The sequence below is a fragment of the Nycticebus coucang genome, chromosome 1, assembly GCF_027406575.1.
Source record: "Nycticebus coucang isolate mNycCou1 chromosome 1, mNycCou1.pri, whole genome shotgun sequence".
Taxonomy (NCBI): domain Eukaryota; kingdom Metazoa; phylum Chordata; class Mammalia; order Primates; family Lorisidae; genus Nycticebus; species Nycticebus coucang.
The window spans coordinates 85904386-85930921 of NC_069780.1; the positions used below are offsets into that span (position 1 = coordinate 85904386).

The 26536-nt window shown below is 40.3% G+C and overlaps 1 protein-coding gene across 1 annotated transcript in view; it reads right to left on the reverse strand.

Annotated features, from left to right (window-relative positions):
• Window positions 1-26536, reverse strand: part of C1H4orf45 (chromosome 1 C4orf45 homolog) — an 84657-nt gene that overhangs the window by 27091 nt on the left and 31030 nt on the right. The window contains exon 4 of the mRNA XM_053597904.1: window positions 20237-20295. Within this exon, the coding sequence (XP_053453879.1) occupies window positions 20237-20295 (59 nt within the window). The remainder of the gene's footprint in view (window positions 1-20236; window positions 20296-26536) is intronic.

Here is a 26536-nt window from a genome sequence, read left to right on the forward strand (position 1 = left end):
TGTCTGGGCCTGAAATTTTCACTCATCTGTTTACTTCTAATTTGCAGTCCGTGCTTTGATTTCATTGCTGTAAACCTATTTGTTGGGCCCAGAAACTGTTCCCTCAGTAACCCTGAGCTCCCAAAACATGCAATAAAAGCTACCGTTCTATTTGAAATGGTAAGAAATTATAGGTAATAGGCCAGTGAATCGTTCGTGCCTCTTTCTGGCACACTCTGGATGTCGGTATCTTTCATAATTTACATGGAGAGGAATTTTCAGTGAAAAGCCACATTCTGAAATGAACTGAATTCTTCCCCATTTGAGCATCAAGTGATAAATTAGTGAGTTTTCTTCTTTAGAATAACAGCACTGTCTCCTCTTTAGTTGGCTTTTCTTTTCAGAACAGCAGCTTTTCAAAATTAATTGCATCTTGTCTTTTTGCCATAAGTGCTCCATCCTGATATGAAGAATATTCATTCATTCCAGAAAATTTATGTGCACCCTGCATTTCTCCCTTATGGTACCTAATATGATTGCAATTAAATAATTAACCATATATTAGGCTGTTTCTGTCCTCTCTCCCCTGATAAAATGTTAAGGAAGCAGGAACTATGTCTGTCTTGAATCCCCAGGGCTAGCACAGTGCCTGGCACACAGCTGGCACTTGGATATTTACAGTAGATAAATGGGCACTAGGAGTGTGGGAGGTGCTGCAGCCATAACAAGTATGGGAGCTTTGTACTGACCTGACTTCAGCTCAGCTTCCTCTCTGCTCAGTTGAAGAGAAGACCAGGGAGGAAGAAGGCAGCTTCAGGGAAGAAAGTCTACTTGGCTAATAGACTTAAAGAGCCAAAGTAGGAATAGGTACTAATAATTTCAAAAACTGCAAAACTTGGGTGGCGCCTGTGGCTCAAGGAGTAGGGCACCGGTCCCATATGCCAAAGGTGGCAGGTTCAAACCCAGCCCCGGCCAAAAACCACAAAAAAAAAAAAAATACTGCAGAACTTTTGCTTTTAATGCTTACGGAAATCCCCCCAACTGGGCAGGCACCAACAGCCTTAAAAATAGAAAGTTGTCAAGATTTCTGGATGTTTTGAGGAAAACAACTCCAAGAAAAAAAAAAAAGCACACATTTATGTACTAATATATTTTTAAATAGTGGCTGTCATTAAGTCTGTGCTGATTTAACAACTGGTTTTGGCAGTACTTCCTATGGAATAAAACAGGCAATTTTCTATACACCACCCAATTAATGCCAAATACGGACACACCTTATGCTTTTCTGAATAAATAAAAAGTCCTGTTTATTCAGGTCAGTGAGTATTTCTTTAGCACTGAAAGTCCTGGCATTAGATTAGATTTTTTTCAACTGAAGAGCCCTAACTACTAAAATTCTAGTTGACTATTGCTATTTCTCCCATAGTATAATTCATTTTTATTTTTACCAAATAAAATGTTTACACATGTACGTAAAAGAACGTTATTTTTTTCCATTTTAACAAATTATATGTAGATAATACATATAAATAGTACTAAAGAACTTATATTAAAAACACTCCCCTTTTCTCCCTGCTCCAAGCTCCAACATTTGCTTCCCCTAAAGCAACCACTTTTAGCCCATTGGTTCTTTAGGTACTATATTTAATCCAGTGTTTGTACATAATAAAGGCTCCCTCTGGTGTTCCCCCCACCCCCGTGCCTGTCCCCATCTCTAGGTCCCTGTATATCCAGATTCCTAGTGGTTTCCTTTAACACTGTCTTAGGAATTCCCTTTGCCTGTCACCTATGTTGGGTGTCTTGCTTACTGTGTTGAATTCCTTTCTTTTTCCTTCTTTTACCCTCTTGCTTTACTATGTATTATTCTCTAGCCATTTCCTCCTGGGGAATGGGGAAAAAATAGATTGCAGATACATCTGTTGAATACAGAAATGCCTGCAAATATTTTTTTGTGCATTCCCACTTGATTATTGGCTGAGTGTAGAATTCCAGGTTGAAAGTCATCTTCTATCAGATACAAGTGTCATTGCCCCAACATCTTCTAGCATCCAGTATTACTGTTGAGAAGTGTGATCCCATATTGATTCTTGATCCTTTGTACATAACCTAATTTTCCTCTGGAAGGCTTTAGAGTTACCTCTTCATCCAAGTATTATGAAGTTTTACAGTGACATGCCTTAAAGTATTTTTTCCACTCACATTTGGTGGAAAGTTTCAATCCGGAAATTCGTATCATTCTCTTGTGACAGTGTTCTTGTATTATTGATTTCCTTCTGTTTTCTCTAATCCCTTTCTGGATCTTTAATTAGTCAGACATTAGACATTTTAGTTCATCTGTTTTCATATTTTTTCTCTGTTTTCCATTTCTTGAACTATTTGTTTTACTTTTGAAAGATTAACTCAGCTATATAATATAAAAATTCTACACACTGAGGGCGGCACCTGTGGCTCAAAGGAGTAGGGTGCCAGCCCCATATGCCTGAGGTGGAGGGTTCGAACCCAGCCCCGGCCAAAAACTGAAAAAAAAAAAAAAAAAAAAATTCTATACACTGAATCATTATACTGATCACTTTTAGCTAACTATGAATTTTAATAGATGCATTTACAACATTATTTCAATGTATTTCATTTATTTAATAGATAATAATTGTTAATAGAGAGTCCTGCTCTGTTGAGAATAGTTTCAGTTTAGTCTCTTGACTTGGTGACCCATTTGATTAGCTTCCTGGTTTACTTTCAAAAGTGTCCTGTTTGGGTTGATAAACTATCACACTACAGTATGATAAATTATCACATTATATTTAGTCACTGTGTGACTAAATGGTCACACTATGAATTGAGCACTTGGTATGTGGCTGTCCAAAGTGCTATATTTATAAAGACATAATCTATACAATGACCCAGTAGAGTAGATTCTGTTATCATTTTACAGATTAGGAAGCTGAGTCACAAACAGTTTAAGAACTTCTTTAAGATGTCACAGCTGGTGCTTGAAGAGAAGCTGAGACTCAAAGTCAGGAAGTCTGTCTTCAGAGCTGTCACTCTTAACCTCTATATAGATACTGCCTCATAACTGCTTATGATCCACTGTTTGGGGGATATTAGGTTATTTCTGGCTTCATATTACTGCTAATATACTGTTGGACTTCATTTTAGCTAAATCTTTGGCCACCTCCTTTATTACATAGATGAGAAGAATAACTTACTGGAGAAAACAACTTACTTGATTCTCAGTTCAACACTCTGCCAACTTAGCCATGCTGCATGTCTCTGGATCATGGAGTCTCACTTATGAACCCTACAGTTATGAAAAGGAAAACCACAGGAAAGCAGATTGGGAGAGTCAACATCGCAAAGAGTTTTGACAAGGAGAGCAGAGCAAGATGGCCAACTAGAGACAGCTCTTTTCAGACCTTCTCATCTGGAAGGAAGATTAGACTGATGTGAACTCAGAGCAATCAAAATCGGAGGGCAGGTCACAGGAAGAGGTAACAGAGGCGTTCAGCGACCCCAGCAAACTATGAGGACAAAGACAAGGAAGAGAGCAGAGGACAGGTAGGGAGTAGACTAGATCCAAAGAAGCCTGGAGCCAAATAGGAGGGTAAGGGGGACCTACCTCACCCACGGGCTCTCTGCCAACAGTGAAACACAGAAACTCTCACCCCTTGGAAGAGTGCCACAAAGGAACAGAGACCCAGTTTTCTTGTACCTAGACATTTGCTTCTCTAATTTCCCTCTTGCCTGGTAGAATAGATGGCAATTGTGGCTCCAGCCAGCTTGTAGCCATAGCCCATGCACCCTTAGCAGCCCCACACAGAGCCCCTTGCTGAGCCCACTTCTCTCTGTGCTGGCGTGTGACAGAAATACTAGCCTTGCTCAGACAGCCTGGCTGGGCTGCCTCCACCTTGGTGCTAGAGCCATAAAGGGAGTCTTAGACCCTGCCCCTTCCTCCTAGTGACTGTGAACCCCACAATGTGGAAGCTAGCTTCTCTCTCACTGGCAATAGGCAGGAATCACTGCTTGAGTGGGCAGGCTACAGGAGCAGTGAAGGAACATGGGCCCTGACTCCCCCACCATACCAGACTGAAACTCAGGGGGCTTCACATCACATGGGCCTGATTGGTAACATTGGCAGACTGTGAGCGAGGAGTGCCTCTCCCCCATGGCAGGAGGAAACAGTGATTCATTTATGCTGACATTGGCAAGAATGGGGACCCGGTGGAACCTGCCTCCCACCCAGCTGGTTCTCACCCCACCCTCTGGGACAGTTTGGCCCGCCATCTGCACACTTTCCCCTCCCTGGGGACTTCACTGAAGCTCTTCCCCAGTCACACCCCACCTAGCTTGGAAGAAAGCAGGCAGGTCCTCAGCAACCCCCAGCCCCAGTCCATGAAGCCCTGAAAGGCAGCTTTGACAGGCTGTGAGTAGGAAGGGCCACAGGAGACAGTGGAGGCTCATTTAAATGACCAGTGGTGAAGAGGAGTGGTAAGCTTTTGGATCTTATATGAACCTGCTGGTTTTAATATTCAAGTGGCCCTAAAACCCTGTTGGGTACGCCAGTGGAACAGAAAGCTGCTGCCTCACTTTGGCAGGTTCTGGAAGAGATGGGGTAATCTCCACATCCCAGGGCCTCTGCAACTAACATCAGCCCATTGGATTACACATCCAAATGGCTCTAAAACCTACTGAGCAGATAGCAGAATAAAATGCTGACACTTTGCTTTAGCAGGCCCTGGAGTAGATGTGGAGAGCTCCATGTCTGGGACCTATGAAGCTGATACTACCAGCTTACCAGATTGCCAGCTAAGCAGCTCTAAAAACCATTCAGCCGCTAATGGAACAAGGATCGGCCACTTCCTGTTGACAAGTCCTAGAAGGGAAGTAGAGAGCTCTGGTTTGGGGGCAGCCATTGCCAACACCAGCCCACCTGACTGGGTATTCAAATAGCTGCAGAACCTGCTGAACTGCACTATTAGCCAGAGGCCAGAATGCCGCGTGGTTACCCCAGAGTCCATCCTCCAGGACGTAACTGCATCCTATGAGCTGGCTAATTGAACCCAACCAGAATATCCCTCTGGGATAACTATAATTCAAGGATACCCTAACCTTTTATATTAAAGTTTTAAAAAACTAAATATAAAACACACATGGGGAGTAATCAGCAAAAGACCCCTGGTAACATGAAAGTCAGAGCAGATCAACCCTCCCAAGGGACAACAGTGATCCTACAGCAGACAATGCCATCCATAAAGAAATTGTTGAAATGACAAAAATGGAATTAAGAATTTGGATGGCAAATAAAATGAATGGAATTGAAGAGAAAGTGGAAAAAGAAGTCCAAAAATTATCTCAAGACATCAATGAAATTAAAGACACCAAGGATCTAGACATAGTTGGGACGGATATAACAGCTTAAAGAATTGAAAGAGGTATTTGGGGAATTTCAAAATGCAGCAGAGGGTTTCAACAACAGACTAGATTATGGAGGAGAAAGAGTCTCCGAACTTGAAGAAAGACTTTCCAGCTAACCCAGTCACTTTAATCACTTAAAGAGGCAGAAAAGAACTTTGTGTACTTTCTGTAGTCCTGTATCTCTCTACAGGACTTTCTGTAGTCTAAGAGATACAGGACTATCCTCTAAGAGATACAGGACTACAGAAAGTATACAAACATATGAATCATAGGTATCCTTGAAAGAGAAGAAGAAACTTCCAAAAGCATGAAAGCTCTAGTTGAAGACATAATAGGGGAAAATTTCCCAAGCATTGCCAGAAACTCAGAAATATAGATACTACTAGATGGCTATTGAATTCCAGAGTGACTCACTTTAAACAAATCATTTCCTCGATGCATTGTAATTAACTTAGCCAAAGTTAAAATGAAAGAGAAAATTCTGCAAGCAGCTGAGGATAAGCAGCGTCTGACCTACAAAGGCAAAACCATTAGGGTGACTGCAGACTTTTCAGCTGAAACTTTACAAGACAGAAGAGAGTGGCCTCCCACCTTCAATATTCTCAAACAAAATAACTTCCAGCCTATGATTCTGTGTCCTGTTAAGCTAAGTTTCATATTCAATGAAAAAAATAAAATATTTTACTGAGGAGCAAACATTGAGGAAATTTATCATGTCAAGACCAGCTCTGCAAGAAGTCTTCATACCTATACTATCCAAAGGCCAACACAATGGACCACCAACAAGGTAAAGACACCAGAAACTAAAGTACAAAGCCTAGCTTCCACAAGGCCCAAGTGATAAAAATAAGCAATATATCTCCACACAACAAGATGAGCAGAACTCTACCATGCTATTTAGTTCTCTCGATAAATGTGAATTGCTTGAATTCCCCACTGAAGAGGCATAACCTGGCTGACTGGATAAAAAAGGACACACCAAGTATATGTTATTGTCAGGAAACACGTGTAATTCCCAAGGACAAATAACAAGTCAGGGTGAAGGGTTGGGAAACAGTATTTCAGGCAAATGGAAACCACAAGAAAGGAGGATGTATAATCCTTTTTGCAGATAAAGTTAACTTTGAAGCAAGAAAAATTAAAGAACTACACAAACGGACACTATATACTGATCAAATGCACAAGAAGACATTTAAATTCTAAATATTTATGCACCCAAAACTAATGCCCCCAGATTTATAAAATAAACCCTTCTTGATTTGAACAATATGGTAACCCACAGCACCATAGTAATTGGGGATTTCAACACCCCACTGACAGAACCGGACAGATCTTCCAAGCAGAAGCTAAATAAAGAAACAATGGACCTAAACACAACCCTAGAAAAAATGAGCTTAACAGATGTATACAAAACATTTCATTATAATACTACAGAGTATACAGTTCTCATCAGCTCATGGATCATTGTTCAAGATCAATTATATCCTAGGAACAAATCAAACCTCCACAAGTTTAAAAGAATACAAATTATACCTTGTATCTCCACAGATCACAACAAAATAAAAGTAGAACTCAATTTTAACAGAAACACACATCCCCGTATGAAGTCATGGACACTAAAAAAACTTTTGCTGGGCGGCGCCTGTGGCTCAGTCGGTAAGGCGCCGGCCCCATATACCAAGGGTGGCGGGTTCAAACCCGGCCCGGCCGAACTGCAACAAAAAAAAAAAATAGCTGGGCGTTGTGGCGGGCGCCTGTAGTCCCAGCTACTCGGGAGGCTGAGGCAGGACAATCGCTTAAGCCCAGGAGTTGGAGGTTGCTATGAGCTGTGTGAGGCCACGGCACTCTACCGAGGGCCATAAAGTGAGACTCTGTCTCTACAAAAAAAAAAAAACTTTTGCTGACTGATAGCTCAGACAAGAAAGAGATAAAAAACAAAATCACCAAATTCCTTGAACAAAATGACAATGAAATCTCAAGCTATCAAAACCTATGGGATACTGCAAAAGCAATCCTAAGATTGAAATTTAACACATTAAATGCCCACACACCCCCACTAGAAAAAGCACAAATCAACAATCTAAACGATCATCTCAAGGAACTGTAAAAGGAAGAACAATCCAATCCCACATCTAGCAGAAGAAAAGAAAATCCATATTATATTAGAATTAACAAAATAGAGAACAAAAGAATGATTCAGGAAAGTAACAAAACAAAAAATTGATTCTTTGAAAAGATAAAGTTGATAAACCTTTGGCCAGATTAACTAGAAATAAAAAATTAAGATCTCTAATAACCTCAATCAGAAATAAAAGGGGACAAATAACAATAGATACTACAGAGATAGAAAAGATCATTGAATACTATAAAAAACTCTATACCCCAAAACTTGAAAATATGAAGGAAATGGACAAATTTTTGGAATCACACTACCTCCCCATTCTCAACAGGAAGAAATAGAATTTTTTTTTTTTTTTTTTTGGCCGGGGCTGGGTTTGAACCCGCCACCTCTGGCATATGGGACCAGCGCCCTACCCCTTGAGCCACAGGCGCCGCCCAGAAATAGAATTTTTGAACAGATGAATATCAAGCACAAAAATTACCACAATAAAATAGCTTACAATAATAACAACAAAAACCCTAGACCTGACAATTCCACATCAGAATTCTACCAAGCTTTCAAAAAAGAACTCATACCTATATTGCAGAACCTATTCCAAAACTTTGAGAAGGAACCCTTCCCAGCCCCTCTACTAAGCAAATATCACCCTGATACCAAAACCAGGAAAAGACTCAAAAAAAGAAAAAAACTACAGACCAATGTCATTAATGAATATTGATACAAAAACACTCAATAAAATCCTAGCTAATAGAATTCAGCTCCACATTAAAAAAAAAAAAATACATTGTGACCAGGTGGGCTTCATCCTAGCACTTCAAAGCTGGTTCAACATACGCAAATCCATAAAGATAATTCGCCATATAAACAGATGTAAAAACAAAGACCTTATGATCCTCTCAATAGATGCAAAAAAAGCATCTGACAAAATTCACTGTCCTTTTTTGATAAGAACATTAAAAAAATAAGCATAGATGGAACATTCCTTTAGCTGTAAGAAGCCATCTATGACAAACCTACAGCTAATATCATACCGAATGTAGAAAAACCAAAAGCATTTCTGCTTAGAGCTGGAAGACATGGATGCACACTATTGCCACTACTATTCAACATAGTGCTGGAAGTCCCGGCCAACGCAATCAGGCAAGAGAAGGATATCAAGGGTGTCCAAATGGGGAAAGAGGAGGTCAAATTTTCAGTGTTTGCTGACAATATAATATTATGCTTAGAAAATCCCAAGGACTCAACCACAAGACTCCTGGAAGTGATCAAAAACCACAGCAATACTCTGTGAAATAAAACCAACATTCACAAATTAGTAGTCTAAATATATGCCAACAACAGGCAAGCTGAGAATCAAAAATACAATACCCTTCTTAATAACACCAAAGAAAATAAAATACCTTGGAATTTACTGAACAAAGGGCATAAAGGATCTCTACAGAGAGAACTATGAAACACTAAGAAAAGAAATAGCGGGGTGGCGCCTGTGGCTCAAAGGGGTAGGGCGCCATCCCCATATGCCAGAGGTGGTGGGTTCAAACCCAGCCCCGGCCAAAAACTGCAAAAAAAAGAAAAGAAATAGCAGAGGATGTTAATGGATAGAACATACCATGCTCATGGTTAGGAAGAATCAACATTATTAAAACGTCTATTGTACTCACAGTAATCAACAGATTCAATACAATCCCCATTAAAATACCAATGTCATACCTTGAAGAACTTGAAAAAAATAGTCCTATGTTTTGTACAGAACTGGAAAAACACCTGAATAGCCAACACAAGTCTATGAAATAAGAATAACTCTGGAGGCATCACATTACCATCAGATTATACGACAAGTCTATAGTGATCAAAACAGCATGGTACTGGCATAAAAACAGAGACATACGGCCATGAAATGGAGTAGAAAATCTAGAGATAAAATCAGTCCTATATCACCACCTGATCTTTGATAAAACAAAAAAAAAGCATACATTGGGGAAAAGAATCTCTATTTAATAAATGGTGCTGCAATAACTGGTAAAAGTCTGAAACTGGACATGCACCTTTAACCACTTATAAAAATTAACTCATAATAGATAAAAGATTTGAACTTAAGGCACAAAAAATGTGGAAGTAAGTGCAGAAAAGACTCTTAATGATCTTGATCTTGTGAAAGAATTTATAAAGAAGGATCCCAAAGGCAATTGCAGCAACAATAAATAAATGGGACCTGATCTATTTTAAAAGTTTCTACATAGAGACAGAGACAGCCTTCAGAATGGGAGAAGATATTTGCATGCTATGAATCTGACAAAGGGATAATAATTAGAATCCACAAAGAACTCAAGAAAACAAACAAACAAAAGAGCAAACAACCCCATTAAAATCTGGGCAAGAGACATGAGCAGAATCTTTTCTTATGAAGACAGATAAATGGTCAACAAACTTATGAAAAAATGTTCAACATCTCTAATCATTAGAGAAATGTAAATCAAAACCACTTTGAGATGTCACCTAACCCCTGTGAGAATGGCCCACAAGGTCTCCAAACAACAGCCGCTGGTATAGGTGTGGGGAGCAGGGAGGAGTCCTGCACTGTTGGTGGGACAGCAAATTAGTACAGTCTTTATGTAAAGAAATATGGAGAGTCCTCAGAGAACTAAAAATGGCTTCCATTTGAACCTGCAATCCCATTACTCGATATCTACCCAAAGGAAACAAAGTCTTTTTACCATAAGGACATATGCAATCAAACGTTTATAGCATCCAAATTTATAATTGCAAAGATGTAAAAACATCCCAAATTCCCTTTGACATATGAATGGATTAATATATTGTGGTATATGTATACTGTGGAATACTATTCAGCCATAAAAAGATGGAGATTTTGTATCCTTTGTTACAACTTAGATTTGGTGAACTCTCTCGTAAGTATCACAAGAATGGAGAGAGAGGCATCACATGTACTCAATACTGATTTGAAAGTTGTAGATTAACAACCACATTGTCACACAAGAGAAAAACTCAATTGAATCCAAGGAGAAGGAAGGTTACCATGTTTCTTCCCAGTGGGGACAAGGTGAACGTGTATGGCACACTTCCTACGTGAGGGATATAGCTACAACTAAGACTTCGCCTTACTAATGCAAACAATATGGCCTAATTGTGTGTACCATCATATTAATCAGAAATTTAAAAAGATAAAAAATTCTCTCACAAATAAAATGCCTCTCAAATAAGCAAAAGCCCAGGGGAGGTTGTAGTTAATTCTGATCTTTTCACACCCACACTTTTCTCCTCTTCATGGCTGACACCAGGCTGGCTGTCCTTACCTTGGAATTTGCTGCCTCCTTGACGCTCACCCTCATCTACTGACAATGGAAGTCAACAGAAACTCAAAGTGTTCCTTAAAACATTATTCCTGAGACAAATCTATAAATCAGCAAATAACTAGCAAATACTTACGCTAACGGTACAGGTATGAGGAGCCCCAGTTGGCTAAAAGGCAACTTTGTTGTGGCATTAGATCAGAAGCATATCACCATTTCTTTCTAGAATGATGGTTGTCTATGAGTAATTCTGTTGATTTAATAATCTCAACAAGTCTTTTGCTTGAATGTATTAAAAAACTCACCTAAGGAGCCGGCTAGAGCTTTTCCTAAAATGTTCTCCCTAGGCCCAGCTTAGATTTTGTCTCTCTCAGGAAGTCCTCACAATGAGCTCATTCAGCCTCTCAAGGATGAACTATCTCAGTTAGTGCTGTTAGGAGGACCAGGACTTGTCTCTCAGGGCTGACTCAACAAATATGCATTATGTGGCCCACAGGTGCCCAGCAATGTGTTAAACAAAAGGGAAAGAAAGAGAAAGCAAAATACCTCCATGCCCCACAGTCTCATGGGGAAGATCAAATGGCCTGGGGTGGAATCATGGTCTTCAACAAAACAGAGTCAGGAGGGAGGGCCCCCAGGAAGGTTGACAGGAGGAGGAGCAGGTTCAACCTGTATCTTTTTTTTTCCAACCTGTGTCTTGAAGTGTGAAGAAGGGCTCCAGAGAGCAAGATGTGTTTCCTCCTGTGAGCTGCTTCTTGATGTGGGCTGGATCACTGGTTCTCATGCTACCTCTTCATCTTCTCCTTTTTTTTTTAGAGACAGAGTCTCACTTTGTTGCCCTCAGTAGAGTGCTGTGGCATCACAGCTCACAGCAACCTCCAGCTCTTGGGCTTAAGCGACCCTCTTGCCTCAGCCTCCCGAGTAGCTGGGACTACAGGCGCCCGCCACAACGCCCGGCTATTTTTTGGTTGCAGTTTGGCCGGGGCCGGGTTTGAACCTGCTGTCCTCCGTATATGGGGCTGGCGCCTTACCGACTGAGCCACAGGTGCCACCATTTTTTTTTTTGTAGAGACAGTCTCACTTTATGGCCCTCGGTAGAGTGCCATGGCGTCACACGGCTCACAGCAACCTCCCAACTCCTGGGCTTAAGCGATTCTCTTGCCTCAGCCTCCCGAGTAGCTGGGACTACAGGCGCCCGCCACAGTGCCGGGCTATTTTTGTTGTTTTTGTTGCAGTTTGGCCGGGGCTGGGTTTGAACCCACCACCCTCGGTACATGGGGCTGGTACCCTACTCACTGAGCCACAGGCGCCGCCCTCTACCTCATCTTCTTGAGCTAAACTGTTGCATAACCTGTTCTTAGTTCCCCTCTCTACTATGCATTTCTTGATGGTGGCTGCCATACTTTCATTCGTCTTTGTTTCCTGAGTGCTTTGCTGTAGTATCTACCGTCTAGTATGAATTTAATAAATGCAGTCACACATTGCTGGTTTTTGTTGTTGTTTTTTTTTTGTAGAGACAGAGTCTCACTTTATCACCCTTAGTAGAGTGCCTTGGCGTCACACAGCTCACAGCAACCTCCAACTCCTGGGCTCAGGCGATTCTCTTGCCTCAGCCTCCCAAGCAGCTGGGACCACAGTCACGCATTGCTTAACGACAGGGATACATTCTGAGAAATGGGCCAGTAGGCAATTTCCTTGTTATAAGAAAAAAAGTCGGGTGGCGCCTGTGGCTCAGTGAGTAGGGCGCCGGCCCCATATGCTGAGGGTGGCGGGTTCAAACCCAGCCCCGGCCAAACTGCAACAAAAAAATAGCCGGGTGTTGTGGCAGGCGCCTATAGTCCCAGCTGCTCGGGAGGCAAGAGAATCGCGTAAGCCCAAGAGTTAGAGGTTGCTGTGAGCCGTGTGACGCCACGGCACTCTACTGAGGGCAGTAAAGTGAGACTCTGTCTCTACAAAAAGAAAAAAAGTCTTTACACAAACCTAGATGGTGCAGCTTACTACACTCCTAAGCTGTGGTGAGGCCTGCTGCTTCCAGCCATGCAGCTGTATCGCTTGTGACCACACCGAACGGTGTGTAGGCAATTGTGACACAGCGGTAAGGATCTGCGTGTCTACTAAACATAGAGAAGGGACCGTAAGAGTACAGGCTTATAACCTCGCAGGACAACTGTCTTCTATGGTCTCATATGTAGTTCATCAGTGACCAAGACATCATGCAGCACCTGGCTGTCATTACTGAATGGAGAATGAATGTGGAATTCCTGGTTTTATGAATAAGTCAAAGAAACAGATGGGGGAGGGTGCTTTGTGAGACATTTTAAAAGTTATTTCAGGTAGAACAAAGAGCACATGTAAAAAAAAAAAAAAATGCATACAGAAAGGAATCTGACAGGTTTGAGGAGGTAGGCCTCAGAGGATACACCAGATCAGTGGGAGACGGTGTCTAGGGGGCCACCTTCCTACGGGTGAGCTCCTTTTGCAGTGAAATGCTTTCCCTAACTAGGTGACTAACTGAAACGTGTCAGGGATGGGTGAAAATTCAGACTGCCTAGTGATTTCATTACTTTGAGTAGTTTTCCATAGATTTTCACTACAGGTGTGGGGCGCAGAAAGGGAAGGAGATTTAGGGTAAAGGTTTCCAAAAGTACTTGGTCTAAATTCTTCCTTCTGACCTAAAAAGGGGCAGGGAAATTCAGAATCTATTTATAGTGTGGACAATATATTATGTCTACTTTTTGTATAATTCGGGATTGCTGGTTTGATATTTTTAACTTTAAGAACTGGATTTGTGGGCAGCGCCTGTGACTCAAGGAGTAGGGCGCCGGTCCCATATGCCGGAGGTGGTGGGTTCAAACCCAGCCCTGGCCAAAAACCACAAAAAAATAAAAATAAATAAAAGAACTGGATTTGTATTTCAGTATTTCATGTTTGCTGACCCACTATCCCTGAGGTAAAGAAAAAATAGCACATTGTGGAAGGAATAGAAGTTTAGTAACTCAGCAGTATTGAATCATGAGCAGAAAGAATGACTAGCACATGGTCCTTTTCCAAACTTATCTACCTCTAAATCAATGTAGCTTTAAAGAAATCCAGTGATTTGGGGATGAATCTTAACCCCAGCTGTTTAAAAACGCAATAATTAGGCTTGGCGCCTGTGGCTCAAGCAGCTAAAGTGCCAGCCACATACACCTGAGCTGGCGGGTTCAAATCCAGCCTGGGCCCGCCAAACAATGACAGCTGCAACCAAAAAATAGCCAGGCGTTGTGGTGGGCGCCTGTAGTCTCAGCTTGGGAGGCAGGAGAATCGCTTGAGGCTAGGAGTTGGAGGTTGCTGTGAGCTGTGATGCCACCGCACTCTACCCAGGGTGACAGCTTGAGGCTCTGTCCCCAAAAAATTTTTTTTAATTTTAATTTATTTTATTTATAAAATAAAATTTAAAAACGCAATAATTACAAGCACCTAAATAAGTTATATTCCAAAGATCTAAAGAAATTCTGACCTTACAAATAATTTTCTTTCTAGAGTTCAGTGACTCAGAAACAACTAAGACTATCATAAAAGAAAGTTTTCTCTCATCACAAAAGAGAAACAGAGGCATCCCTGGAGTCAGCCTTTGTATCATTTGTTGAAGGCCCTCCCTAGCGCCAGGGTGAGCTCTTGAGTAATGGTGTGCAGCTTCCACAGAATTCACTGTTAGAACAACACAGAAAGCCCCACCAATTCATCATGTGCCAACACATTCCCGTATGACTTCCTTAACTGCACCATCAACTGTTCCTCTGTTTCCTATCTATGCTTTTCATTCTGCATATGGAAATTAGAAGTGATGTATGTATGTACTGGCAAACATCCCATTGCAAACAGAAAAGACTGGATGAAAATGAATAAATCATTGGGTCACATATCTAGAGGAACTTGAAATATTTAGAACAAGAGTACATTTCCCTTAATTCAGAAAAAAAGAGGATTACCCTCACATAATTATAATCGTTCTCCATCGATGTAAATTATATTGAAATCCTCTGTTCACATCTATCTTAAAAATCTCCAAACAACTTCAGAGTGCTTATTAATGAATTCTTAAATTCTGAGCACTTGGCACACAGCAAGTCATCATTTCTGCTGAAATACATATTTTTATTAGTCTTTAAGATGCAATAAATTGTTTAATACACCATTGATTTAATATCACTTTACATGGAAGGAAAAAAAGTACTATAGCTGTATATGATAGTTACAAACAACTATTGTAAAACATCCTGATGTCGAGAAAATTAAAATTTGGGTGGCACCTACGGCTCAAAGGAGTAGAGTGCTGGCCCCATATGCCAGAGGTGGTGGGTTCAAGCCCAGCCCTGGCCAAAAACTGCAAAAAAAAAAAAAAAAAGGAAAGAAAATTAAAATTTAAAAAGTATGCTTTAGAATAGAAGAAATCCTGTAATTGTCCTCTACTGAATTTCTCATTTCAAAACCAGAGTGCACTCTTGCCTTCACTATGTTAGTAGACAAACATTCTTTGACACTGGTAATATTCACTCGAATCATCCTCCTCCTACACTGCTTTTTTTTTCCTAAGGCCACTGATGACTTCCAAATATGTCTGTTATTTTTCTTGATTTCTTAGTTTCTTTCTATTAAACTCTCCTCTTCAAAATTCCTCGCCAGCTTCAGTGGCCTTCCATTGCCTTAAGTCACTTACCTTTAAGGCTCCTTTTCTCTTGCAGTGATTCCCATTTCTCTTGCCCTCCTGCCCCCAGTGCTCAGTCCCCTTCTTCTTTCAGTCTTCACTAGAGGTTCTCAGCCCTTGCTGCACATCAGAATCACTCATAGAGCTCTTTAAAAATGTCCCAAGCCCAGATCCCCACCTGGATCAATAGAATCGGTCACCCTGGACCAAAGCACTAGCTCTTTGGCCCTTGGTTATATGACTTGATCTTAATTTTATAGGTGAGGACACCGAATTTTAGAGATGATTTAAATATGTTTCATCAAATTGCTATAATGCTTCCCATCATTATAGCAACTAATGTCCCCTCTTTTCTCCATTTATTTAACGCTTACGTTTCTTTAAAAATTCCACTCAAATCCTTCACCTTGCCCCAGCTCTCCATAAGCACATTTGTTTTGACTTGTCTGCAAAATCCACTGAAAAGTCAAGACAAGACTGTAAAAAATGAAATCTCCTGGCTGATCTCACTGAAACTGTTCCTGTCACCTTTTAATCCATTCCTTCTCCATGCAGGACTAAGACATTCCAGAATAATCATAACAAAAAAAATTTAGATCATGCTGCTTCCTATTTTAAATCTTCCAATGAATTCCCTCTGTTCTTAGATTAAAACCCAAATTCCTTAACCTGGCCCACAAGAGTCTACAAAACCTGCTCCTCATCTTACTAACCTCGCTTCCCCATTTCTTTTTATGGTCGGCCGCACATGTCCTAACTTGATATGCTCCTTCCTACATCAGGACCTGGCTACTGTATTCCCTCTGCCAGAAATGATCTTATGCTCACCCCGTCACTACCAGTCTAATAACTACTCTCTGGGTAAACGCTTCTCCAACCCTCAGTCCAGGTGGGTGCCCCAGGAAGGCTTCTCTTTAATTTTATAACTACCCTTCATAATGAACAGTTTCATCACAAACTGGATGGATTAGGCCAAAAGATTAACTTTTTCCTTAGTATACCTCTATGTTGTTTGATTTGTTGTCATAAGCAAGATTTATATTTGTAATTCAAAAAATATATATTTTTGAAGCATGAAAAACAGTAGATTATTTTTTAAAAGCCATTGATTTAATATCTCTCTCCTCTCCTAGAATTCAAGTCCCATGAAGGGGATACTCTGAAACCAGCTTTTTCACCATGATGGCCACACAGTTTAACATGGCTCTAACCACAGGCAGTGCTGAATTCATTCAGGGAATACTAGTGATTGAGAACAGAACATGAAAAGTGACAGGGAGGCCAACCACTTACTTTGCCTAAGAAAGAAATGGCTCTCAGGCCAGCTTAGAGCACACATGAGCCTGTCCAAGCCAGCACCCTCTTCAAGAGTATCCTGCTAACCCAAGAGTGGGGCAGAAAGGCCTTTAAACAGTGTAGATAGGCCGAGCAGTGACTCATGCCTCTGATCCTAGCACTCTGGGAAGCCAAGGCAGGTGGATTGCCTGAGCTTAAGAGCTAGAGACCAGCCTGAGCCAGAATAAGACCTCAACTCTACTAAAAAAAAAAACTACCTGGGCTTAGTGACACCTTCCTATAGTCCCAGATACTTGGGAGGCTGGGACAAGAAGACTGCTTAAGCCTAAGAGTTTGAGGTTGCTGTGAGCTCTGATGCCACAGCACTCTACCCAGGGTGACAAAGTGAGACTCTGTCTCAAAACAAAACAACAAAACAAAGTGTAGGTGTTCAAAGTTTCAAGAGGTGGGCAGCATTTGGGTTATTTAATAGGACCCAAATGGAAAAACCACCACCACATGCCCTCTCGAATAATTGGGAGCTAAATGATGGGCACACACAGGCACAAAGAGTTGCAAAGGGCCTTGGAAACCAAGAAGAAGGGAGGGGTAAAAACTTATTTATCAGCTACAATGACATTATTCTGTGATGGACACTCTAAAAGCCCCAACTGGAGCATTATACAAGCCATCCACATAACAAAAACATAGCTACCCCCCTTAATATTTTGAAATGAAACAAAAAAATTTAAAAAACAAAAGACTAAACAAAAAGACTAAACAAAAACCCAGAAGCTACACATGAGTTCAAGGTATCATCAATACATTTTTAAAAAAAAAGAAAATTCTTAAACCCTTCTAACTATAATTTTCTAGTTATTGTTTTCATTATTAATTTGGCACTCAACATATATAAATGGATTTTGTTATTTTTTCTTTCATCTAAATGTCCTGATTTCCCAATTGAATCTATAATCCCCTAAATACAAAGTCTTCATAAACATTTTGCGTCCTTGTGACCTGGTACAACCCATAGCACATTCCCCAGAGATGAATATAGCCAATATTCTTTTAACTGAGAAAATGTTCAACGCTTCAATGTTTCTCAGATACTCTCCAACAAATTTTTTTGGTATTAAATGCAGCAAATTTTTATGCTTCTATTATTTCTGCTTACTGAAATTTCATTGATTTTTCTTTTTTTTTTTTTTTTGTCGAGACAGAGTCTCACTTTATGGCCCTCGGTAGAGTGCCGTGGCCTCACACAGCTCACAGCAACCTCCAACTCCTGGGCTTAAGCGATTCTCTCACCTCAGCCTCCCGAGTAGCTGGGACTACAGGCGCCCGCCACAACGCCCAGCTATTTTTTTGCTTGCAGTTTGGCCGGGGCCGGGTTTGAACCCACCACCCTCGGTATATGGGGCCAGCGCCTTACCGACTGAGCCACAGGCGCCACCCGAAATTTCATTGATTTTTCAATAAACTTGAATGGTTTTCTTTGCTTAGACATATATAATAGAGTCTGCAGTAGATACCTGCAATGTTATTGAAACAAATGAAGTGTTTTAATAATATGTTCTTTTCATGCAATAAGTTATAGCTATTTCTTTATGGTCTTAAATATGGGATATGTGTAATAAGTTATAGGGATTGCCCAGGGAGATCTTTTATTGTGGAATAGTATGGGCTTTTGACATGGGATTTGAAGTCTTATCTTCTCTGATGCAGTTGATATTATGGTGATAGAGCAAAAGGAGATTAAAATTCAGTAATTTTGCACATGCTAATAATCGTAGCCTTCAACAATTAAAAATGAAGGGATATAGGCCCCAGAAACCCTCACCTCCAAAAACCTACGATAATAAAGACAACGTTTAATCTGTAATCTTGCAAGAATAATGCTGATTGGGCGGCGCCTGTGGCTCAGTGAGTAGGGCACCGGCCCCATATACCTAGGGTGGCGGGTTCAAACCCGGCCCCCGGAAAAACTGCAACAAAAAAATAGCTGGGCGCTGTGGCGGGCGCCTGTAGTCCCAGCTGCTCGGGAAGCTGAGGCAAGAGAATCACATAAGCCCAAGAGCTGGAGGTTGCTGTGAGCCATGTGACGCCACGGCACTCTACCAGAGGGCGGTACAGTAAGACTCTGTCTCTACAAAAAAAAAAAAAAAAAAAAAAAGAATAATGCTGATTGATTCCTCCCCTCTTAGGAATCTGAATCAGATGTTACATCTAGATGACAAACCCTGATTTTGTTCTTTTCCCATAATTTTACTTGTCTTGGGCTAGATGGGTTTAATTCTGGTTAGAAAATGCCTTAAAATTGCATGAGTTCAGGCGGCACCTGTGGCTCAGTGGGTAGAGTGCACATACCAAGGGTGGTGGGTTCGAACCTGGCCCCAGAACTGTAACAAAAAAATAGCCAAGTGTTGTGGCGGGCACCTGTAGTCCCAGCTACTTGGGAGGCTGAGGCAAGAGAATCACTTAAGCCCAAAAGTTGGAGGTTGCTGTGAGCTGTGACACTATACCAAGGGCGATAAAGTGAGACTGTTAAAAAAAAAAAAAAAAGAAGAAGAAGAAGAAAAGAAAGAAAAAGAAAAAAGTAGCATGAGTTCAAGCCATAGTGCAACTTTAGTAAGATTATGCTGATTAAACCAAGATTACCCATTATGATGGTTTCTAGGCCAATAGCATGAAATAAGGGTTTTTTTTAAACTGAAAAAAAAAAAATTAATATTGTTTTTCCACAGAGAGAATTATTTGTGAAGTTAGAGCATTGCTATTCTTTAATTTTTTTTTTTTTTTTTTGTAGAGACAGAGTCTCACTTTATGGCCCTCGGTAGAGTGCTGTGGCCTCACACAGCTCACAGCAACCTCCAACTCCTGGGCTTAAGCGATTCTCCTGCCTCAGCCTCCCGAGTAGCTGGGACTACAGGCGCCCACCACAACGCCCGGCTATTCCTTGGTTGCAGTTCAGCCGGGGCCAGGTCCGAACCCGCCACCCTCGGTATATGGGGCCGGCGCCCCACCGGCTGAGCCATAGGCGCCACCCGAGCATTGCCATTCTTTTTTTGTTTTGTTTTTGTTGTGGGTTTTTTTTTTTTGGCTGGGGCTGGGTTTGAACCCACCACCTCCGGCATATGGGACCGGCGCCCTACCCGCTGAGCCACAGGCGCCGCCCTGCCATTCTTAACAGCTGTAAACTTGCTGCTCCTTTCCTTCACTACATTCCACTGGTTTCTTATTTTAATAGCGTTGGTTTACTCTTTTCCTCTCCTGAATTAAAACCTAACAGATAGTGAAAATTTATTGTGTTTATAAGAAACAAAATTTCATAACTTTACCATAAAATCTAAATGAAATAAAAATAGTAATGTAAGTTAAAAGCTTAAAAAAAATTAGGAAGGAAATACATTAATAAAATTAATTAAAAATGTTTTTGTATGTGCTTACCATGGGTTTTGATATCTGTGGGATAGTTTATCAATAGCAGCTTGATTTAGTTCTCCATCCTGTAAAAAGAAGAAAATTGATGTATCCTAATTCCAAGGTAAATAGCCATCAACGTATCTAAGGATCTATCGATATTCCTAGTCAAAAAAGAGGTCAGGATGGGACATGAAATAGGAAATGCTCAACTCAGTTAAAAGATGGTCTTTTGATTCCTAAACTGAGAGAAAAATTGCAAGAAGTAAAATAAATACGACCCAACGCGCTTCTCTTTCCCTCCCTGTAATAAGCAGGGTGTAGTCCATGACCTCTAAACTCCTTGCTATCTATCTCTGTGAGTCTGTGTCTAAATGAGCAGGCATTCCAAGCTTCCTTCTACCATCTAGACCAGGGGTCCTCAAACTGCGGCCCGCGGGCCACATGAGGCTGTGTGATTGTATTTGTTCCCGTTTTGTTTTTTTACTTCAAAATAAGATATTGCAGCATGCATAGGAATTTGATCATAGTTTTTTCTTTTTCTTTTTTTATTAAATCATAGCTGTGTGATCATAGTTTTTTCTTTTAAACTATAGTCTGGCCCTCCAACCATCTGAGGGACAGTAAATTGGCCCCTTGTTTACAAAGTTTGAGGATGCCTGATCTAGACTCACACAGTTTAACTCTCTTCATTTTACCTTCTCCTCACAGAAACAGAAAACGTGGTGCCAATAACATAGGAAAGAGTTGGATTATAGACAGCCTGTGGTCAAGTATAGATCTGAAACTTTCAGAAAGCGTAACTCAGAGTATTGATAAAATATTCCGTAGTTGGGCAGCGCCTGTGGCTCAGTGAGTAGGGCGCCGGCCCCATATGCCGAGGGTGGCGGGTTCAAACCCAGCCCCGGCCAAACTGCAACAAAAAAATAGCCGGGCATTGTGGCGGGCACCTGTAGTCCCAGCTGCTCAGGAGGCTGAGGCAAGAGAATCACGTAAGCCCAAGAGTTAGAGGTTGCTGTGAGCTGTGTGATGCCATAGCACTCTACCTGAGGGCAGTACGTGAGACTCTGTCTCTACAAAAAAAAAAAAAATATTCCATAGTTAGACCCAGTTCCCACATTAAAAAATAATTCCCAGGCGGCACCTGTGGCTCAATGAGTAGGGTGCCAGCCCCATATGCTGAGGGTGGCAGGTTCAAACCCAGCCCCGGCCAAACTGCAACAAAAAAATAGCCGGACGTTGTGGCGGGTGCCTGTGGTCACAGCTGCTCAGGAGGCTGAGGCAAGAGAATCGCGTAAGCCCAAGAGCTGGAGGTTGCTGTGAGCCGTGTGACACCATGGCACTCTACCCGAGGGCGGTACAGTGTGACTCTGTCTCTACAAAAAAAATAAATAAAAAAAAATAATAATAATAATTCCCACACCTTCCCATGTGTACTGAAATGATCGATTATTGCTGAGTGATTGATTCTATATATTGGCTCCTTTTCTCTGGGAACCAGCCAATGGATGGCATATCTTGTGAATGAGCACGTGGACTAGAAGTGTCAGATTTATCCTGAAAAGGAGTTTTGTCTATAGTCATTTCTCAATGTTGTATACTAGCGGTGGGAAGCCATAACACGTATCATCCAGAAGTATTTCACTTGAGTTTTGGAATGCATTTCTCCTACATTGATATAGGAGGCTATCTTCATAATATCTCAAAAAGTAGCAAAATCAATATAAAAACTTCAACATTGGAAGAATTACCTAGTACTTTTTAGATTTTCTTCATTTTTCCCCCTTTTCCCTCAAGCCTTAGTTTCCTTATTGACTACTTCCGAGCTATTTGTGGTGGAGAAAGCAGATCCATTTACTTTTTTCTTCTTGGGGAATAAAGACCTAAAACCTTGATCTCTTTCCATATCCACCCATAAAATGAATAAACAAAGGAATGGACAAGACAAATAAGATCACTGTCCCAAGAAGACCTGAAAATGAGTAATCTGCATATAATGGAAAGATTATGGGATAGCTTCGTCTCTCCTCCGATTCCTGACATGTGATCCTCTGAAAACTGACCTTATCCAGTGACTACAAATAATTTTACTATCAGCTTTTGGACAAAAGTTCCTGGATGTGGATTATCTTCTTGGATCTTATGCTATTCCAATTTTAATAATCAAAATTGCATCTTATTCATTGGAAAAGATCTTTTTCAGAAATCAAATAACATCTTTCTTGCATTTCCCCTGTAGATAGTATATGTCATAAACAATTTATCTAAAATAAGCTGACCCATCTCTGTCTTAATTAAATGCATCATAATTTATTTAAACAGTCATGCTCACTGTGGTGTTAAAGCTAATGGAATTTGGAATCAAATAATCACTTTCTCACTGTTTAGTCTTCATAAGAGTACGGAAAAGATTGATTTATAACTAGTTCAACATCTCCATAAGAACAGATAAATGACTAATTAGCATATTCTCTAACAAAAATCAGTAAGAAGCTTTGATACTTATTTTGAATGTTTTTAACTAATAAAAATAATCAGAACTCCAATTTGGATATTTCTTACAAAACAATCTTTACATAAATCTACGTACTAATAAAAGGGAATAACTGCTAACTATATTCAGATACTGTGAGACAATTTTTTTAATTAGTAAAAACTGTTAAATTTGAATTAAAGGAATTGCAGACATTCGGGGCTCATTCTAGTTAAAAATTAACGTCACTGCTTGAGATTTTTACTTTCAATCTCAAATCACCTCTAGTCTAGTCCTGACACACTTATGAAATCCTTTTGGGATTGATCCCTGAGGAATTCTCTAGCTCTGTTTGGATCCTCCAAGATGCTTTTCTTACTATATCCAATTTTGACTCTCCTTACCAGAAAGAACCATTTTCCATCTCTAACCATGAGGTCTTTCTCTCCAGTAGAATAAATACAATAGCTGTGTATTCTGAGAAAGCATTTTGAGAATGCAGACACTAAAGGTTTTCTTCTCTAAACCTCCTTCTTGGTAACATGGAGCTCTCAGTACCAAACATTTGAGTTGGAAAATCCCCTAAGGCTACCTTTTCTTATGCTAATGTATTTTTTCCCCACTTGCCTCAATTTGCAAAATATTACTGTTAACCCCTTAGGTATCTTTCTTCCCACAGCCAGCAATAAGTATTCCCTTTGTTACAGAATTGCATAATGTTGCCTATTCTAGCCTTGAACTGTGGAAGGGATATAAAGGCCCTTGCATGAATGAAGCACTTCAAATATTCATTTTATATTCAGAGCATGTGTAGAAACAAAACAACTCTTTCTGAAAAATGTCAGCATTTAAGGCATGGATTCTGTGATGCATTTTTCTTATTAGAAAGCAAAAATAAAATAAATGAACACTGTAGAGAGCCAACTGTGCTTCATCTTATGCCACATTATAGACCGGCTTGAGTAGCAACGTGAATGACAGCCTCTTCTTTTCTTCTTTTTTTTAAGTACATTCACGGAAGTTAAGCAAACAGACTAAATATTGGGTTTTGTGAGATTGTTAACTATGGCCCAGCTTTCGGTAGAGTATCCAAATAACTGATCAGAAACATAATCTATCATGTTTCCAGTGTGCTGATAATATTATAATTCAAAAATCCATGCAGGCAGAAAAAATATAGTATATGTAGATATTAGTGATACTACCCTCCATTTACAGAGCCTTGTTGCATTGTTTATCATGTTAAGTACTTTACACACACATCTCAACCCATGTAACAACACTCTAAGGGATTACTATTATCCCTGTGGTAGACAGAATTCTAAGGTAGCCCCCAACATTCTCACTCACTGATATGCACACATTCTCCTAGATTCAGCAGCATACTAACCTAGGCGCTGCTGTGAAAGGATTTTGCAGCTATAATGAAAGTCCCAAATCAGTTGGCTTTAAGATAATACTACCCTCTGAGAGTCTAACTTATGAGGTGAGCTCTTAAGAAGACCTGGGCCCTTCCCGACAAAGGAGATTCAGAGTATGAGAAGGATCTGATACGAGGGAGGTTTCTCCACAGATGGCTTTAAATGTAGGGGGCCGTGTGGCAAGGAATGTGGGCAGCCTCCAGATATTCAGAATGGCCCCTGGTTGGCAGCCAGCAAAGAAACAGAAAGTCCGTCTTACAATCACAAGTAACTATTAGAAAACCTACCACAACCATGTGGAGTTGGAATAAAGCCCAAACTTCACACAATACCATAGCAACACCGTGGTTGCAGCTTTGTGAGACCTGAACAGAGAACTCAGCCATCCCTGCACTTGTGACCCTCAGAACTGTGAGCAAATAAATGGGTGTTGCTTTAAGCTGCTAAATTTGTAGTTAATTTGTTATGCAGCAATAGAAAGCCAATATCATCCCAGTTTATAGATGGGAAAACTGACGGATCATAAAAAACAGACTAGCACGTAAGTGGAGGAAGAAAGGGGGAAATAAAAAGTTCTTCAACAGGCTACTTTAGCTTATAAGCCACATTCAATTTTCATTAAGGCCGCAAACAGATTTGCCCTGAAAAGCAATATGAAACCTAATTGCCTCATTAATTCTCAGAGAAAAGGCAAGTGTCTGTTCTTTTCTCCCTATATTCTTCCAGGGAGATAAACTTTTACCTTATTATTCTGTAAGCCAAGAAACACTAGAATTTTCTTTTATAGCCAGACTAGAATGTATTTTGCTAAGAATTATTATGCTTCGTGACAGGTAACCAACCATTCTGCCACCGGCCCTTTGTCTGGGGCTGAAATCTGAATGGACTCAGAAAAGCCATGCAACAGCCTCCAAGTCTCTACTTGTGCTAGTTTCTGAAATAGAATCAAATGCCAGTTTTGCAACTGTCCTCATCCTTGGAGTTTTCTGATGTGTTTGCCACTGTTGTTAATTCTAAGGTTAAAAAGCATACTTGCTCCTAAGTTAATTGTCCATTTGGCTCTAAAACGTGGAATGGTAACTCAAGCACTGTGAACAGTAATAGTGTATCTAAGTTTCTGTTAAAAAAAAAAAGTAAATAGTTTTCAAATGGTTTTACTGAATAAGCTGGGAGTAGAATAATTGCTGTCTAATGTGCACTTAAAAATTCATTACTCTTCATCTACCACTTGGTCTCTCAACAAAGACACTGCATGAGATAAAAACACAAAGGATCTCAGCCTCCATCTCTCACCATTCACTGATAATCATCTACCCCATGCTGAGCCCTAGGAGATGGTAGTGGGGGAGTGTGTTGAGGTTGTCAGCACAAAGACAACTGTAACAGATTTCAGACATCCAGTTGCTTAATGCCATTGGAATGTGGCTGAGCCAGTACAGTACAATTACTGACAATAGTTGCACTAAAAACTTTAGCAACACAAACTTTCCTATAAATTCTTCCCTGAAAGAGGTGACAGTGAATTTCTATAGCATGTATTTTTATTTTCTTTGTTCCCAAACACAGAGCTGGGTCCATGTAGCTGGCATCCCTCCATATTTAATGAATTGTTCCTAAACTTTCTCAATTAGGGTTCCTTAATTTCCCAGATTCAATCCTGGGAAAGATTGAATCCAGATTGGTCTTTTTTGCTATGCATGCTATGCATTTTTGTTGACATAACTGAATACTCTGGGAGCACTTAATATTAGGAAAATAGGGAACACTCTAACCATAAATATGTAATTATTTAAGAATTTCCCCCACTGATCTTTTAAAAAAGACAGGAAAAATGCCAGATTTACAAAAACACACGTCCTGGTATTTTATCTACCTGTGCTTGGGATATTAGCTCACAAACACATTTCAGAATTTTTTAATAATATACTTAAAAGAACCTAGCTATGGAGTGATACCACAATGTTAATATAATTATAACCATTCTAAGTTTGTATATTCCCATCATTGAATAATATTTGTTGAAAATCTATGGCATATGTATAATTACTACCTCGAAGAAATTTAATTTTCTTTGATAAAGGTGATGTTTACTCTTAGGCGCACACTCAAGATGTTAGTAACCACCTGAACTAAGGAATAAAATCATCTACTGGGCTTCATATTACACCACGTATTTTTTCTTTCTTTCCTTTCCCCTCCTCACCAATTTCCACATCCTAACAAAAGATGTATAAATTAGGATGGGTTTGCTTTCCAACTGACTCATGATTTTCTATAAAGTCACCTCAATAAGAAAGAGAAAGTGCTGTGTTTAGTTGAGAGGCCAGGTCATTCAGGGCTGGGATGTCCAAGAGGGCATCGCAGCAGCACTAGCTGCAGGTAGAGATGTTTCCTATTCTGAATGCATTATTCTTCAGGGAACCACTCTGAACA